Source organism: Rhinoderma darwinii, chromosome 7 (genome assembly GCF_050947455.1).
Source record: "Rhinoderma darwinii isolate aRhiDar2 chromosome 7, aRhiDar2.hap1, whole genome shotgun sequence".
Taxonomy (NCBI): domain Eukaryota; kingdom Metazoa; phylum Chordata; class Amphibia; order Anura; family Rhinodermatidae; genus Rhinoderma; species Rhinoderma darwinii.
In genome coordinates this window covers 13,166,154-13,183,525 of record NC_134693.1, presented here as the reverse complement: position 1 = coordinate 13,183,525, position 17,372 = coordinate 13,166,154, and the positions used below count along the sequence as shown (strand labels likewise).

General features: G+C 43.3%; 1 protein-coding gene across 2 annotated transcripts in view; it reads left to right on the top strand.

Annotated features, from left to right (window-relative positions):
• DNAI4 (dynein axonemal intermediate chain 4) overlaps positions 1-17,372 on the top strand; it is a 21,461-nt gene extending 4,089 nt beyond the window's left edge. For both annotated transcript variants that reach the window (XM_075832799.1, XM_075832798.1), the window contains exons 5-17: positions 367-523; positions 649-788; positions 2,859-3,020; positions 3,851-4,045; positions 5,107-5,240; positions 5,327-5,413; positions 5,921-6,072; positions 7,023-7,177; positions 8,518-8,639; positions 9,328-9,426; positions 12,235-12,461; positions 14,961-15,114; positions 17,242-17,372. In XM_075832799.1, the coding sequence (XP_075688914.1) occupies positions 367-523; positions 649-788; positions 2,859-3,020; positions 3,851-4,045; positions 5,107-5,240; positions 5,327-5,413; positions 5,921-6,072; positions 7,023-7,177; positions 8,518-8,639; positions 9,328-9,426; positions 12,235-12,461; positions 14,961-15,114; positions 17,242-17,292 (1,835 nt within the window). In that variant the 3' untranslated portion in view covers positions 17,293-17,372. The remainder of the gene's footprint in view (positions 1-366; positions 524-648; positions 789-2,858; positions 3,021-3,850; positions 4,046-5,106; positions 5,241-5,326; positions 5,414-5,920; positions 6,073-7,022; positions 7,178-8,517; positions 8,640-9,327; positions 9,427-12,234; positions 12,462-14,960; positions 15,115-17,241) is intronic.

The window sequence follows — 17,372 nt, the reverse complement described above, 5'->3', positions numbered from 1 at the left end:
TCAAATTGTCGTCAACAGTTTCCCATCATAGTCAACCTCGGATGTCTGTTCTTGGGGGGAACGATAGAGCGGCCATGTTGGATTTTCCCAATTCTATTGTTTTCCTCCAAGATAAACCGCACCAGTGGTTCCCACTTCCACCTTCCTTAAAGGAGTACTCCACTTTTGGGAAAGGGTGCAACTTTCTAACTTCTTACCTCCTCCTCCTAATGCTGTGAGTTCTTATCTATTAAAGTAATAATCTCCTTTACTATACACATGCAGAAGAGCTGACGGACTTGATCATGGAAAATGGTTGTTGATTTTTGGCTGAAGACGTTTCCAGCAACAGTCAATCCTAAATAAATGTAAATGACTCTTCCACAGATTTCCACGTAAAGCAAGACGACGCTCAAGAACAGCCCAAGGAAGAAGATTTAGATAAACCAATCAATGTATACCTCACAGAGACAGACACAATATGGCTGCTGGACATGCCGGCGGCTGTGATCTCCAGCGATGACCCACAAGCAGAATTAATCAGGTATTACCGAATCCAGTCCGTCATGTCATGTGACAACCTGGATCCCTTATATCGCGGGATAATATATACATTATAATTTAAATCATATTGAGCGTAAAATTGTCTTTTTTTTTTTTTCCATAAAGCTCGCGGAATCAGACCTACTCAGATCTCTGCAAGAATAGAGCCGGAAATGATCGCTACATCGAGAGAATGATGCAGACAATTAACGGGGCTCCAAAGAGTAAAGAGGTTCAGTGCGAACGAATTGTTCTTGAAGATGCTGGTAAGGTTATAATAGGTTATGTTTTATAATTAACCTAAAGTCAGAGCGACTATGTATACTCACGCGTATATGTTCGGCTCTATTCACATCACATTTCAGCTTTTCGTTTGAGGTGTACATCGGGAGGATTTCTCGGCATATACATTTGATGAAAGGCTGCAATGTATAGGCATACGGTGTCATACGTCGCCCATAGGACATCATAGTTAAAACGTATACTGCACAGTTTACTTTTTTTTTTTTTTTACTGTAGTTCTCTGTATAGAATAGCGCAGCCTACTACGCTATCGTATACATAAAAAACGTATGCCAACAAATACCAGCTTGGCATATGCCAAAAAGACACTCTTTTGGCACACATCAGGTGCATGGTGCCCTATGTATACGTTGAGATGTTTCCTGGCACATACGCCAAACGTAGTTCACAAACTTGATCTGAACAGGACCTAACTGTTTCCTTACCAAAAGAGAATTTTTGTTTTTATTTCATTTATATTTGCTGCATAGGGCTGAAAAGAAGACCCAGTTTAACTGTGTATATGTTATAAATGTGTTGATCCAGGGGAAGTAACCCTAAATAACTTACACTTTCCATATAGTGGTAATTTAAAGGAGTATTCTCATCCCAAACATTTATGGCATATCCACTGCACCTACCTCTAGAATGGAGCCCCCTGACCCCCATCCTACTTTCTGGAGTTAGCTACTGTAAAATCTCAGCTCGCTGTGCTACGCCTTTGCCCTAACTCGTTCACTTCTATGGGAATTCCTGGAACAACATAGGAAAACACGCTCGTCTGTTTCCGGAAAACTCAGCCACCCCGTCAGTCAGTGCCCAGCAGCAGAAGGTAGGACGGGGGTTCAGGGCTCCCTGTTCTAGAAATAGGTTTGGGACTTGCATTTATTGACAATTATGGAATTTTTGTGGACATGCCATACATTTTTGGGATGGGAAAACCCAGTTTAGGAGCATACACTACGAGATGTCTGCAACGTACAAAATTATTTTACCTGTGAAAATTTTTTCAGTATTTTTCAAAAATTATTACTGTGCATTGTTGTAGTACATGTATCTTGTAATACTGCTCGTAAAGCGCTATGTAGCATCCGAGAAGATTTGGATGAATTAACTAACCCTCCGCATCCCCATCTCCTCATAGAAAAAGATGCCACATGTGAGTGGGCTGGGAACTTGCTGACCATAGGCCTTGTTGATATAGCTGGCCCTGGATGGCAGTCTTAAAAGGGTTGTCTAATGAAGACAACCCCATTCCATATGCCTTATTAGGGCATATGGATGTCATAGAGAGGGGTCCCCCTGCTGGGGACACCTCTTTAAAAGTAGTTCCTGCTTTGGTGGACTTGAGACGTCCATGTATTACACAGATGGCCATTCGTTTGACTGGTTACCATGTAATACTATGTCTGGCTTGCTGCAGCTTCTCTCTGAATATTTACCTATTTGCCGGACGTTGCCGGCTCCCATGTGAAAGGGCTTGTCTGTGATGAGACTGTTAGGGCATGTTCACACGTGGCGGAATTGCAGTGGAATTCTCCAGCGGCCATTTGTTTCAATACATTTTTAGGCAAGTTAGTTCAGACGTTGCGGAGAACTCCGCTGCGGACATGTAGGTCAAGTAAGAAAAAAATTGCTAAAGGGTAACTTTTAGGAATGTAGCAATTTCTATGACTGTGGTCTGAAATCTTTGGCTCTCCAGATCTTGTAAATCAACATTTCCCCGCATGCCCTGACAGTCGTAGGCATAGTAAGGGCGGCTGAGTTTTTCCGCTGCAAATGTTGGTGCAGATTTGGGGCAATTACGCAATGAATCTGCACCAACATTTGCATATTTGACAGGTAATTCAGATGTTGCAGAAAAGACAGCGGACTTGCCACAGATTTCAGTTTTTGCATTGCAAAAGCTGAAATATGCAGTGAAATTCCGCTTCTTCTCCGCAACAGACAGTGCATGCTGCGGAGGGAAAATTCTGAACCGCAGCCTATGGTCGACCATTCTGATTATCAAAGTAGTTCAGAACATTTTTCTGTTTTTTATGTCGTCTGTGTAGGTGTCATGGCTTCAGTCTGGGACTTATACGACTCCTATAACTCTCCGGAGAGCCCGCCGCTGAAACCCGCCGTGGAGACAACCAGTAGATGTGAGAGCGTCGCCAGTTCTAGATCCAACACCAGCCGGAAAACAATGTCAGTGGCCTCAATGGACAGAGGAGGTGAGTGAATGAAACAACGTTATCAGCTGTGAGGGGTTGAGTTATAAAATATGCGATCAACATGTATCCATATTTATGGAACAGCTAGCGTCCCCGTGCTGCATCATTTCCACTTCTTTACTTCCTGATGGTTATTGCATTTCATAAAAAAATTAATTCAAAGTACATTCATATTACCATTCAACTATTTTTTTCTATCCCCTCACAATTTCCTGAATATCAAATTTGCTTAGCTAAGGCCCTTTTACACAGGCCGATGATCGGGGGCGAAGGAGCGTATTATCAAATGCTTGCTCTCGATCTTTGCCAGCGATCTGCCGACAAACAAGTAAACGCTCATTTGTCGACTGATGGCATCTTTTATGCAGCCATAAAAATCATTGATTGTTACCAGCAAATCCCCCGTGTAAACAGGGATGGGATGTGCTGCCGACAATAATGAAATTGTATGTGCCCGAACGATCGCACTAACGATCAATGATTGCTGCATGTACTGTAAATGGAGCTTTAACGAGTGCCGAGCGACTTGCTATATCGTCGTTACAGGCACGAAATCTCTACATAATGGGCCCTAAAGCTAAGGGTTAATGATACTTATGTTTAAGACCTGACTATAGGAAGGAGACAAACCCTAATGACAGCCATATTGGTCGTCACCCAGCTTTTCCAGTAGCAGATACCACTTCGAACTGCTGAATAGAATTTCTAACTGGACCCAGTGGCTTCTATTTACTGCTGATTATTTTAGGAATAAATGCTCCTTATGCATAGGGAACATATAGCGATTTGCATATGTGTTTTATGTCTCCTACTTTTACTCTGTCATACAGACATCTTCTCCAGCACCGTCACGGATCTAGACCGATTATCAGTTGTCCGTATTCCGGATGATGCTGAGCCAGATGGGAAAGAAATCTTACAATCAGAGAAGTTCCAGCAAGACCTTTTCACCATGGAGAGAGTTGTGGTAGAAAACATATTTCAGGGGAAACTTGCGGCATATCGGCAGCTGCCGGTTATTATAGGTGTGTTTCCGTTTTTTGCTTACATATATTATACAGCTACTTTGGGCTTCTCTTTAGGGTTAGGTTCATAGTAGTGTCCTGGCTTCCATTTATAAGCTTGTATGCCCTAAGGATAGGCTGTCAGTGTTGGATGGATCGTTGGGGGACCCTCCCTCCAGCTGATCATCAAAATAAAGGGGCCATGACAAGTGAATGGGGCTGAGCTGCGGTGGAGGGCAAAGCCACATATATGGATGAGCCCCAGTGCCGCAATAAACATTAAAACTATGACTGACTTTTTATTTTTTTATATTATTGCATGTATTTCGTTCTGCAGCCTGCATGTATTACAATGCATTGCAGGCTGCAGAATCCCGTTCACAGTGAAATTCAACAGACAAAAAAATAAATTTTTAACACAAAATACAAGCGATAAAATAAAATAAATCGCACCAAAGGTGTCGAAAGCCTTTAAAGAGGCCTTCGACCCGATAATCAGTCGGACCCTCCACTGATCAAACATTTATAGTCATCAGTGTTTTAGTCCTTGAAAACCCCTTTAACTAAACAAAATGGGCGATTAGGAGGTTATCAAGCATGAATGAAAGGGACGCCCTGAACCTAGTAGTCATGATCACCTCTAACTCTTGTAGTAAGGGGGAGTTTTTTGTGATTAAATTTTTTAGGTGGAGATACTTTATACTTTAAGAAGTCTAAGGCTGGATTCACACGAGCATGTTCGGTCCGTAAAGGACGGAACGTATTTCGGCCTCAAGTACCGGACCGAACACACAGCAGGGAGCCGGGCTCCTAGCATCATAGTTATGTACGACGCTAGGCGTCCCTGCCTCGCTGCCGGACAACTGTCCCGTACTGTAATCATGATTACAGTACGGGACAGTAGTTCCACGAAGAGGCAGGGACTCCTAGCGTCGTACATAACTATGATGCTAGGAGCCCGGCTCCCTGCTGTGTGTTCGGTCCGGGACTTGCGGCCGAAATACGTTCCGTCCTTTACGGACTGAACATGCTCGTGTGAATCCAGCCTAACAACTTCCCTTCTGAAATCACTTATTTGACAGATCCAGAAGCTGCAGACGATACAGAGGTCATACCCAACGTCACGTCCCCCAGTTTAGATAGATTGTGGTCTTTTGTTTGCGAGGTGACTAAAGGACGCAACGTCAGCAGCACCTCATGGAACAAGAAAAACCCGGTGAGTGTCACGAGCCATTCAAGGAATGAATCCTGATCATTTCTGCCTCAACTTTCCCCAATTAACTCTTCACTTTCCTCTTATAGGATCTGCTAGCTGTTGGCTATGGACAGTTTGGCTATAAAGAACAGAAGGGCGGGTTAGCGTGCTGCTGGTCGCTGAAGAACACAACTGTCAGTAAGACTTTTTTTTTTTTTTTTCGGTCACAGCTCAAATTAAAATTACTACTCCTTGAATCATGAGACACGATATTTACGTAATGTCTGTGATGGGTTACATTTGTGTGGGCTATGCCCTGGCACTATACAACTTCCCTTTGAATCCGAATTTGGGGCTTGTATACTGCTATTGACAAACAGTTGAAGCCAGGGCCACCCTCATGCTGCTCCACCCATATAACAAATTCATGTTCCCGGATTTGAGGGGTGCACATAGCACTTACTATAGGGCTGGTCCTAAAGCACAATGTATACAGCTCCGACATCCGCAAGCTATGAGTTGGAATTGAACATTTAGATCCATGAAATGCAAAAACTTTGGAATAAAGTCATTTCCAGACATTGTGTAAATCTTACCACAATGCAACATATAACACAGCTGTTTTCAGAGTGATACTGCCCCATGTGGACGGTATTGTTATTACATTTAGGACTACTTTTTTTTTTTTTATATTTCTTCAGTGGCCTGAGAGGATTTACAACTGTGAAAGTGGAGTGACTGCCCTGGACTTCTCTGCATCATCCCCAAATCTGCTGGCGGTCGGGATGTATAATGGCACAGTGGCAATTTACGACGTGCAGAAGAAAGAAAATATCCCAGTGCTAGACAGCAAGTATGCCGTAAATAAAAACAATCATTTTTAAGGTGCAGTTCCTCCAGCGAGACTCCGTAACACCTCACTACCATCCTCATACAGCTATGACTACACACATGATCCGATTTTTTTCATCTTTGTTCTTACGTCTGATCCTTATTGTATTTTTACTCCTCAATAATGAGTTGCATATGACAAGTTGCACTGCATCATCCTTTGCAAACTCATTATTTCCTATGGTGAGACAACATCTCACACACAGTCAAAGATGGAGGCCCAGCTGCTGTAACTTACCACTTATGAGCCGAAAATATTGGATTTTTAATGATTTTTTTATTGCTCCAATGCATACAACATAAAAAATGAAGGAACTTTACAAACAGTCTTGATCTAATAAAATCCTACCATCCTTGTATACAGCTCTTATGCAGATCTATGGGCCATAGTTAGGCTGATCCTGCAGTCTTGTGTTACTCCACTACCTCTGCCGGCTGTGCACCTTCTAGGTCATCAAGAAGCAGAGTTAAAAGAAAACAAGTAACACATGACTGCAGGATGAGACTACAGTTTGTAGTCTGTAACCATGGCGATACAAAGGTCTGCATAGGAGCTGTATACACAAAACAGTAGAATGTTTTTTTTTAAACAAAGTCTATTTGCAAAGTTGCTAGATTTTTATTAGCTGCTTTTGGAGCAATGGAAGATTAGTAGCAAACCTGGACATTGCCTTTAATATACCTAGAACACTAGTTCCTCATCCCATTATGATCCAATCCAGGCCCAATCTTCCCATGTCTGCATTTAGTTTTGCATTCAGACCTGGAAAATTCAAGGCAAAAATGTATTCCATTTCTGAGGGATGTCAGACCAGCAAGAAATCCGAACTTTAGGTGAAATTAGATTAAAGGCATGTTACAGTGAATGTTTAGGATCAGTATTAAGCCAAATGTATTTTTGCGTCTTCTCAGCGACAACCCAAATAAACACACGTGTCCAGTCTGGCAGGTGAAGTGGATCGAACATGACAGCAGCCTGGGGGAGGATAAAGGGGAGATCCTGGTATCTATATGTGCCGATGGCAGGATAACAAGGTGGCATATCAGAAAAGGACTGGATTGCAGTGGTGAGTGTTAATAATCATTTATACAGAATAGAGATTTATTGTGGCAAAGCTGATTGATGGGATGCAATACAGCACAGACCAACCCCGCATCCCGTCATGACCCAAAGCCAACGTATAGTATCGCTCATGTCAGCTAAACAGATGCATTTAGGCAGAACTTCTCAATGACAGGGTTTACAGCTGGCCGCAATGATTTGAGACAACTTGAAATATTGGTGACTTGTACTGCAGGCGACGAACATTAACTTGTTTCCCCAACCTATGGCTTAAGCATGTGTCCACCTTTACATTTTACTTTACAGTTTATATGTATGGAATAAATCCACATAAAATCATACATTTATGACATTACTTATCCTGTGCTGATTCTGAGTTACATCATCCAGAGCTGCACTCACTATTCTGCTACTGGAGTCACTGTGTACATACATTACATTACTTATCCTGTACTGATCCTGAGTTACATCCTGTATTATACTCCAGAGCTGCACTCACTATTCTGCTGGTGGAGTCACTGTGTACATACATTACATTACTTATCCTGTACTGATCCTGAGTTACCTCCTGTATTATACTCCAGAGCTGTACTCACTATTCTGCTGGTGGAGTCACTGTGTACATAGATTACATTACTTATCCTGTACTGATCCTGAGTTACATCCTGTATTATACTCCAGAGCTGCACTCACTATTCTGCTGGTGGAGTCACTGTGTACATACATTACATTACTTATCCTGTACTGATCCTGAGTTACATCCTGTATTATACTCCAGAGCTGAATTCATAATTCTTTTGGAATCAGAGATGAAATCTCCCCTCTGCTTGTTCAGTTTATACCGAAAGTTTTCTCTGGCGATTTGCATTCGTGGTAGTTTCGTCTTCACATCGGGCACTGTATAGTATTCTGATGTAGATAAAACTAACTGTTACCCCTCCTGCATTATAGGAGCTCAGCTAAGCTCTCAAAGGAGTTGTTCGGGGAGGACAACCCCTGCCATATGCCCTATTAGGGTGTAATATGTCATAGAGAGGGCTCCCCAGCTTAGGGCCCCTTCTATTTACCAGAATATTAAACTGCTGCAAAAACCGTCTCTCACTCTGGCGGACGCGTTGCGGCCTAGAGTTACTCATACTTCCATTTACTTCAATGCCGTCATTTACAATGCAGCGTTTCTGAGCTGTTCAAGGTGTTTCATGACCGTATAAAAGGATAGGACCACAAGGCGACTTCCATTATACCGCTCACAGAACTCGAAGTTTACCATCTAATGGCAGATGAATAAGTATCCAGCTGTTGTATGATGTCCCGTTCCTCCATTGAGTTTTGTCTTTGCGACAGATCTAATGAGGCTAAAGCGCACAGCAAAAGACAGATTTAAGAAGTCAACCGGAGAAAAGGAGAAGAAAGAAGCGTTTATCTCCCGGCAGGCTCCCGGGATGTGTTTCGACTTCCTTCCCACGGTAACAGCTAGTTAGACTTTGTAGGACTCTCTAGAAATATAAATTCATGGCACAAATAGATCATTTATCATGTTTACACTTTCTGACATGATGCGTGTTTGAATTTCCATGTAAACAAGAACACGCCATCCACTGACAGCCAGCAGAGATCTTGAAAATGGAAATGAATAGAAGTAGAGTAGAAAGTTAATGAATTTTTCATTATGCATACATAAAAGTGGAAATTTCATCAAGAACTGGAGTGCCTTATTGTAATTATTCATTAGTGAGTCCTTCAGATTCGGCCTTGATGTTTGCTATGCAACAGCCCCAATATGGATGAACCATTCGCTTAGTAAGGCTGAGTTCACACATCGCGGATTTCACGCAGATTTTCTGCGCAGATTTTACACTTTGCAATGCAAAAGGGTGAGATGTGCCGCAAAACAACAACAAAATCTGCGACAAATCCGCAACGTGTGAACTCCGCCTAACAGAGGCTGCACATATAAGTCTCCACGTTCTTATAGACACGTCACATTCAGGTCAAGGGCTGGCGTACGTCAATATATGCCACCAGCACCAGAGCGAGAGTAATATGGCCGCCACTCGGCGGCGCTGTGGAGCAAGTGGATCTGGAAAGACTTGATGCGGAGTTGATCGGTTCTATAAATCCTTAACATGCAGCGTTTTGTTCACTCTCTTCCAGGACTCTAACATCTATCTTGCTGGGACAGAAGAGGGACACATACACAAGTGCTCCTGCTCATACAACGAGCAGTTTCTGGATACGTACCGGGCACATAAGGTGAGAGCGGGAGGAAATGCTCGATTCTAAGGTCCCTTGCACTTTGCGTACGTTTCCATTCTGCTCCTATGTAGCAGTAGGAAATTTTCATTTCTTAGTTAGAACTTTTTGGGAAACAGCGGCAACTAATATGGTGGGTATTACAGATGTCACCCAACTTTCTCAAGCTTCTGAATAGCAGATTTACCTAGTTATACAACAAAACATCCCCCGTGACCGTATTGCTGCATCACTAGATAGTTTTCGTAGAGTCTTGAAAGGCAAATCTAAGTGGTAACGCCTGTGGGAGATACGGTGGCTGCCACATTGGTCCTCATAACTGAGAATCGCCTGGAAATAATATTTTACGGCGTGACAGAAGAAGACGACTAAAGGGGATTTTCATGATTTTACTATAAACTGCTCTTTAAAGGGTTATTCCCATCATAGACATTTATTGCATATCCACAGGATTTCCAGAATGGGGGTCCCCATGTCCTGCCTGGTGGCTGCGGCCGCCACATCGACAAGGGCTTGCTGGGAAGTTGCTGCAACTCCCATAGAAAAGAATAGAGAGATCAAGCGCACATGTGCGGCCACCTCTCCATTCGATCTTTGCCTGGACACGGCGACCAGAACACCAGACGGGATGGGGGGCGTGGGATCTCATTCTGGAGAAAGGTGGGACCCGCGCCATAAGACGTTTATGGCATATACTGTGAAAAGGCCGTAACTGTGTATGATGGGAATAACCCGCAGAAAAATTCAGTGTAACTCTCCATAGTAATCTTTCTCAAACCCTTTCATGGACATATGGCTTATCTTAGAAGGTTAAATATATAGATGCATCATGGAGCCCCTTCCAATGAGTGACAACATATAGGGTTAAAGGGATTGTCCGGTTAAGAAAGTCATTCTTCAAAAACTCTATTGGGACTTTCGGAGAGGTCTATCATTTGGGACCTTCATCATTTAGCTCTGTTGCTGGAGGACCCGGCACTATGTAATGCTTTATTTCACCTGTGGAGGCGCTGCAGAGAAATAGAAATTTTGCTGCCAGGTTCCCCCACCGATTGCAGCTGATCGCTGGAGGTCTTAGCAGCGGGACAGAGCTTATTTTCGGAGGACACTTCTAACAGAAAGGGATTCTTAAAAGCAGAGAACCCCTTTAGGGTTAGGAACCAGACTGAACGTTCCTGTTACAACTAGATATAGTTGATTTATTAAAATATCATGTTGGAATTCTCTGATGCAATTATGGGGAATCTGAGCCTTGTTCCTGGAAAATTAGATTTTTCTCCAATCGTAATAAAGTACAGTTAATAGATTGCCTTGTGCTGAAGAAGCTGATTTAATTAAAAAAAATTACTTTATTCATACCGAGAGCTGGTGGTGATTCAGCTCTGGTGCCTACATGACGTAAGTCTAAATGTGGATGAGTAATATGACTTTTAACCATGTCTGGAGAGATGTGAGTTTGTATAAGAAAGCGTGTGGGTGCAGGGACTGCGGATTGGGGTCATCTCTATGTTCTTTAGAGAACAAACACCCTTGCCTAAAAAAAAAACTAAAAACTCCAGAATTAGAAAAAAAATTCTGCTTACTTCTAGAAACAGCGCCACGCCTGTGCACTGGTTGTGTGATGTATTGCAGCTCAGCCCATTCTCTTAAATATTACTGGGCTGCAATACCAAACACAACCCATGGACAGGGGTGGCGCTGTTTCTGAATGACAGCAGTTATGTTTTACTAATCCTGTACAACCCCTTTAAAATAAATTTAAGGGGTTCTCTACTTTGGATAATTACTTTATAATTATAAAGATCTCCTCAAAATAGGCTGATCACAGGTTATCCTACTGCTGCGACCCCCAAAGATCAGCAGTAATTTGTGGGAGAAACCAGCAGAAAATGTTCAGTTTTCCTGCAGTGCCACCACAGGTGATATAAAGCATTACATGGTGCCTATTGAAATGAATGAACTGTTCATATAATGCATGGCTGTGTCAGGTCCTCCAGAGAGAGACGCTCTTTCTAGCCGTTCTGTGCTTAGGTTAATTGGTGGAGATCCCAAATTAGAGACTCTGCTAACTCAGAATGCCATAATAAGATATTTGAGAATGGGTTTTCTAAACCAGACAACCCCTTTAAGTCATCCTCTTCTATTATGTTGTCAAACAAAAAAATAAATTCTGCCATTTCTTAGTTTTTATCTGTTTCTGAATCACAACCGGCCTGACCATTACAGCTCCTTGTAAATAAGGCAGATTTACCATTCAGGACTCTAAGAAAGCTGTGTTAAATCTCCTAGGAGAACTGTAATGATGGCCTTACTTGTCACCCAGCTTTCCCTTGAACAGATACAACAACAACAAAAAATAATGGATAAAATTTTGGATAACTCGACAGAAGAGGGCGACGCTAAGGGTATGTGCACACACACTAATTACGTCCGTAATTGACGGACGTATTTCGGCCGCAAGTCCCGGACCGAACACAGTGCAGGGAGCCGGGCTCCTAGCATCATAGTTATATACGATGCTAGGAGTCCCTGCCTCTCTGCAGGACAACTGTCCCGTACTGTAATCATGTTTTCAGTACGGGACAGTAGTTCCACGGAGAGGCAGGGACTCCTAGCATCGTACATAAGTATGATGCTAGGAGCCGGCTCCCTGCACTGTGTTCGGTCCACTACTTGCGGCCGAATTACGTCCGTCAATTACGGACGTAATTAGTGTGTGTGCACATACCCTAAGTCTTATATTTCCAGGTGATTCTTTGTTGGTAAGATTTTTGAGTAGCACTCCTGTATTTTTGGTATTTATTGTAGGGTCCGGTGTATAAGCTGGCATGGTCTCCGTTCTGCCCAGATGTCTTTCTTAGTTGTTCAGCCGACTGGTGCATCCATTTATGGCGTCAGGATATCTTAAAGCCCATCTTAACATTTTCTGCCACGACCAATTCCGTCCATGACATCATGTGGTCTCCAAGTTCACCGCTAGTATTCGGGGCAGTCAATGAGAATCGGGTGGAGATCTGGGATTTAAGCGGCAGCACGTAAGTAACAATGGAAGCCGGGTCCGGCTATAATAAAACATTTATGCAACTTTTTAATACTTTGTGTTTCAATTCTTCACTTTTCAAGATCTATGCTTGCCGTCAGTGAATGGGAACATTCTTGATTACTTCCAGAGGCTGAAATCGGAATGACCTAAATCTGTGAGTTTGTTATAATTGTATTCAGTCTAGACAATCCTCTGTAGCTTGGATTCTGATAATCCACTGTGAGCATAATAGCTTGAATTCCGGACTGATACATTTTCTCCACTGATACATTGTAGAAAACTTAGAACAGGAGAGAGATTTGAGCTGCTGATGTATTTACCTCACAGAGGATTGTCTAGACTGGATACAATTGTAACAAATTCTCAGCAGTGAGAAAACCTGTGAGCGGTTTTGACAGAGTCATAAAGGGGGGGGCATTTTAAACGTAGCTTTTTTTCTCGGTTTTGCAAGTTGATGACCGACGTTTGATTTCCTAAATGCGGCGGGCGCAAGTGCCAGGCTCTGCTCCGAGTGACGGCTCTAGAGATCAATCAAGAGACTACTAGTGATGTCACTCAGAGCAGATGGGGTGGGGCTTGCAGCGTAGTAGCACTTGCACATCAAGTCCCGCCTCTGTGGCACTTGCGATCGGCGCGCCGGGGGTATGGAACATCAGAGGTAAGTTTAAAATGCCCTTCCCCTCCCCTATATCACCCTGTCAGCAGAACTGCTGACAGGTTCCCTTTTAGAGGGAAAACCCCTTTAAGGGCCAGTTCACACTGAGTTTATTGACAAGTTTTTTGACACGGAAACCGTGCCGCAAAACGCGACAAAAAACGGCCGAAAATGGCTTCCATTGATTTCAATGGGAGGCGGAGGCATTTTTTTCCCGCGAGCGTAAAAACCGTCTCGCGGGATAAAGAAGTGACATGCCCTATGTTCGGGTGTTTACGCCTCTGACCTGATGTCAATGGGAGGCAGAGAAAGCGTATTTCGCAGTGTTTTTTGCCCGCGGCGCTCAATGGCCACGGGCGAAAAACGCAGTGAAAATCGGCATGCAGGCAGAGGAAAATCTGCCTCAAAATTCCAAGCGGAATTTTAAGGCAGATTTTCCTCCTGCAAAAAACTGTGTGAACCCTTAGGCTATGTTCATACGGGGTATTTTGCCGAGTTTTTTTACGCGGAAACCGCGTCGCAAAACTCGGCAAAAACGGCTCGAAAATGCCTCCCATTGATTTCAATGGGAGGCGTCGGCGTCTTTTTCTCACGAGCAGTAAAACTGCCTCGCGGGAAAAAGAAGCGACATGCCCTATCTTTGGGCGCTTCCGCCTCTGACCTCCCATTGACTTCAATGGGAGGCAGAGAAAGCGTATTTCGCGCTGTTTTATGCCCGCGGCGCTCAATGGCTGCGGGCGAAAAACGGCGCGAAAATCGGCGTGCAGGGAGAGGAATATCTGCCTCAAACTTCCAAACGGAATTTTGAGGCAGATATTCCTCCTGCAAAATACCCCGTGTGAACATAGCCTTAAATGTAAACCTTTTAAAGGTAATTTATTTTATTTATTTTTTGTTTGAGAAACTTGTTCAAAATAAAATAAAACAAAGTAAAAAAAATGTTTAAGGCCGGGTTCACACAGAGTTTTTTGCAGGCAGAAAATGTGATTCAAAATTCCGTTTGGAAAAACGCCGCAAAATACGCTTTCTCTGCCTCCAATTGATGTCAATGGGAGGTCAGAGACGTAAACGCCCGAAGATAGGGCATGTCCACTCTTTTTCCCGCGAGCAGTTTTTTTCCGCTCGCGGGAAAAAAACCGCATCCACCTCCCATTGAATTCAATGGGTGGCGTTTTCGGACGTTTTTTGGCGCGGTTTCCAAGTCAATAAAACGTGTAAAAAAAAACTCTGTGAACTTACCCTTAATAAAACCCAATTCGAAACTTGTTCAAAATAAACATTGATTTCTAAAGAAAAAAAAATTCCCTTTAAAGCGTTATATAGCCTTTAAGTAAAAAAGTCCAAAGTAGGAAGAGAAGCTAGCCGTCACGAAGGGTGTGTGGCCCACTGGGCAGTACTGCCTTAACGGTATGGCAGCTGGCCAACAGGACACAGGTCACAGTCTATAGTTCATATAGGTGTACCTGTGGTAGCTTCAGACAGTAGCAAGACAGGCTCGGATGGTGGTGAAGCAGGACAGGCGTGGTACTCAACTCAATACAGCACTTGGACCAAGATAGAACGGGATAGAGGTTACAGGTAGCAGGAACGGGGAACACTGGGAACTGGAGAATAAAATACATAATATATGTTGCCCACAGACTCAATCAAGTATATATCTGCACAGAAGTTGGGATGGGAGGGTTTTCACTACCAGGGAGAGCTGAGAAATGGAATGAAAGTGTCCGTATAGGTGACCATGAGAGCTAATATGGCTGACAATGATGTTTGTCAGACAGCTACTTCCTGTCATATAATTTTCTGATCTAAAATTTTCAGTTTTGTTCTTTCTTAAAGTTTAGATCCGATTATTGTCAGCTCGGCTAACCCAGGAGTGAAGCTTACAACCCTCTTATTTGCCAAGAATACAAATTGTGTCCTGATAGGAGACAGTGATGGACAAGTGAGTGTATATACACTGAGGAACATGTCCAGCGTAGAAGCGTCACAGGTGAGTCCCGTGTATAATGATATATACTAATGGTGGAATTTAGTCTAGTTGAGATGTTGCTATAATTTTTGGGGAATATTTTCTACATTATATGGAGGACTAGTTCAGTTAAATGCCGCTATTAAAGTATAGGGATCACTATACCCATTTAGAGGGTCTCTCCACCTTTGGCTAATTTTGCCCCCACAAGACCGAAGGTGATCTACCTAAACCCCCTTTAGGTCAGAAGTAAAACATATTCAAGTGCAAAATAGTTCAAGGCTGGTAGCCCCTATAGATCGCAGCCACTGACTTACCTATGAGGATCATGTTACACTGTAAAAAGTTTATTTACCTGAAGTTACCACAAATTATTCTCTCCGGCCTCACTCCCCCTCTAATTTCTCTGAAAGTGACTTTTACTACTGTTCATCCTGATCTTCCTAGTTCATAATTTTAGGACAACAGAACTCCTATGTCATTTAGACGCTGGAGATTCTGCACGGAAAAGCACAATGCAAGTGAATGAGCTTTTACTAAAACCCCATTTACATGCAGCGGAAATAATGCTGCAGATTTTCAAACCCGTACCATGCAGAGAGGGGGGTTAAAGTTATTCTCGCAACGCTCTTGCTACCCTCTGGTTTTTACGCTACGATTATTGGTCTGCACGTGTCCACCAGCCAAGCCCTTTATATTACAATCTCTAAAATCAAGGTCTAGGCTAGTGTATATGTGCTGCCCACTATACGTAGCATAAAAACCAACATAGATAGTGTCGCACTCAGTGCCCCCTGTAGATAGTGTCACACTCAGTGCCCCCTGTAGATAGGGTCAAACACTAACCCCTGTAGATAGTGCCACAGTGTCCCCTGTAGTTAGTGCCACACAGTGTCCCCTGTAGTTAGTGCCACACACTGACCCCTGTAGTTAGGGCCACACACTGACCCCTGTAGTTAGTGCCACACACTGACCCCTGTAGTTAGTGCCACACACTGACCCCTGTAGTTAGTGCCACACACTGACCCCTGTAGTAAGTGCCACACACTGACCCCTGTAGTAAGTGCCACACACTGACCCCTGTAGTTAGTGCCACACACTGACCCCTGTAGTTAGTGCCACACACTGACCCCTGTAGTTAGTGCCACACACTGACCCCTGTAGTTAGTGCCACACACTGACCCCTGTAGTTAGTGCCACACACTGACCCCTGTAGTTTATGCCACACACTGCCCCCTGTAGATAGTTCCACAGTGCTCTGCATCACAAGAAAAGCACTCAATGGCTGGGAAGGGAACTGATGGCTCCCTTGTTTCTCCAGCACTGTCAATTGTATCCGTGTCCTAAGGACGCAGATACAATTGAGTACAATATTATGTAAGGGCCTTCCAGTCCTGGTCACAGGGGGGTTTCTGCCACTGGCACGCTCTATAAATTGCAGATTTTTTTGCAGATCTGTGTCATGGATTACACCTTTTGCAAATGCAAAAATCAAAATCTGTGGCAGAATCAACATGTAACACATGGAGATTTTGCTGCAGATTATTTGTGGCTGTCCTGCCGCAAAAGAAAAAAAATTATGTTTTATCTGAACATACAGGCAGAGCATGACAAAGAAAGCGGCAGGGAATGGAATTAAACTGCATAATACTGTCTATTTATATGCTGTTCAGGGTTTTCAGAAAGCTGGATAACAACCCCTGTGGGCACTGAAGTGGCTGCGATCTGTGGTTACCATCCTTTTAAATTCATATGTTAGAAAACACAAAAACTTAGGGCTGACTGATACACAGTAACGCTTCTGATGCTTTCAGTGATTCCATTGTCAGTTTGATGATAACATTCTAGGATTTTAATCAGATTATTTGTTTAAACATGAGGGGAGAGCTCATAAATTCCTCACACGCTGAACACTTCACACCAAAGTGCACGTTTTACAAGGTTTATAGGAAACAACACATAAAAATGACTCACTTTCTGCCAAAAAGCCCCTTTACCCAAGTGACTCACGGCTTCTAAGTGCAGTTTTATGGTGAAGGGCTGGATTTATGCTGCATCATTAATGATCTGGCGAGATGTCTTCTGATCCTCATTCCGCTCGCCCGTGGCCCCTCCGGCTATAACCCGCTCATCTCTTCTCTCTTACAGATGAATGCTTTATATGAGCTCATTGAAGTGACTCTGGCAAGTCAGCTGTGAAGTGTGAGCAGGAACCGGCTCCAAACGGGCAGAACCAGTGATGTCATGAAACCTGGGCATTAAAACATATGTACATTTAC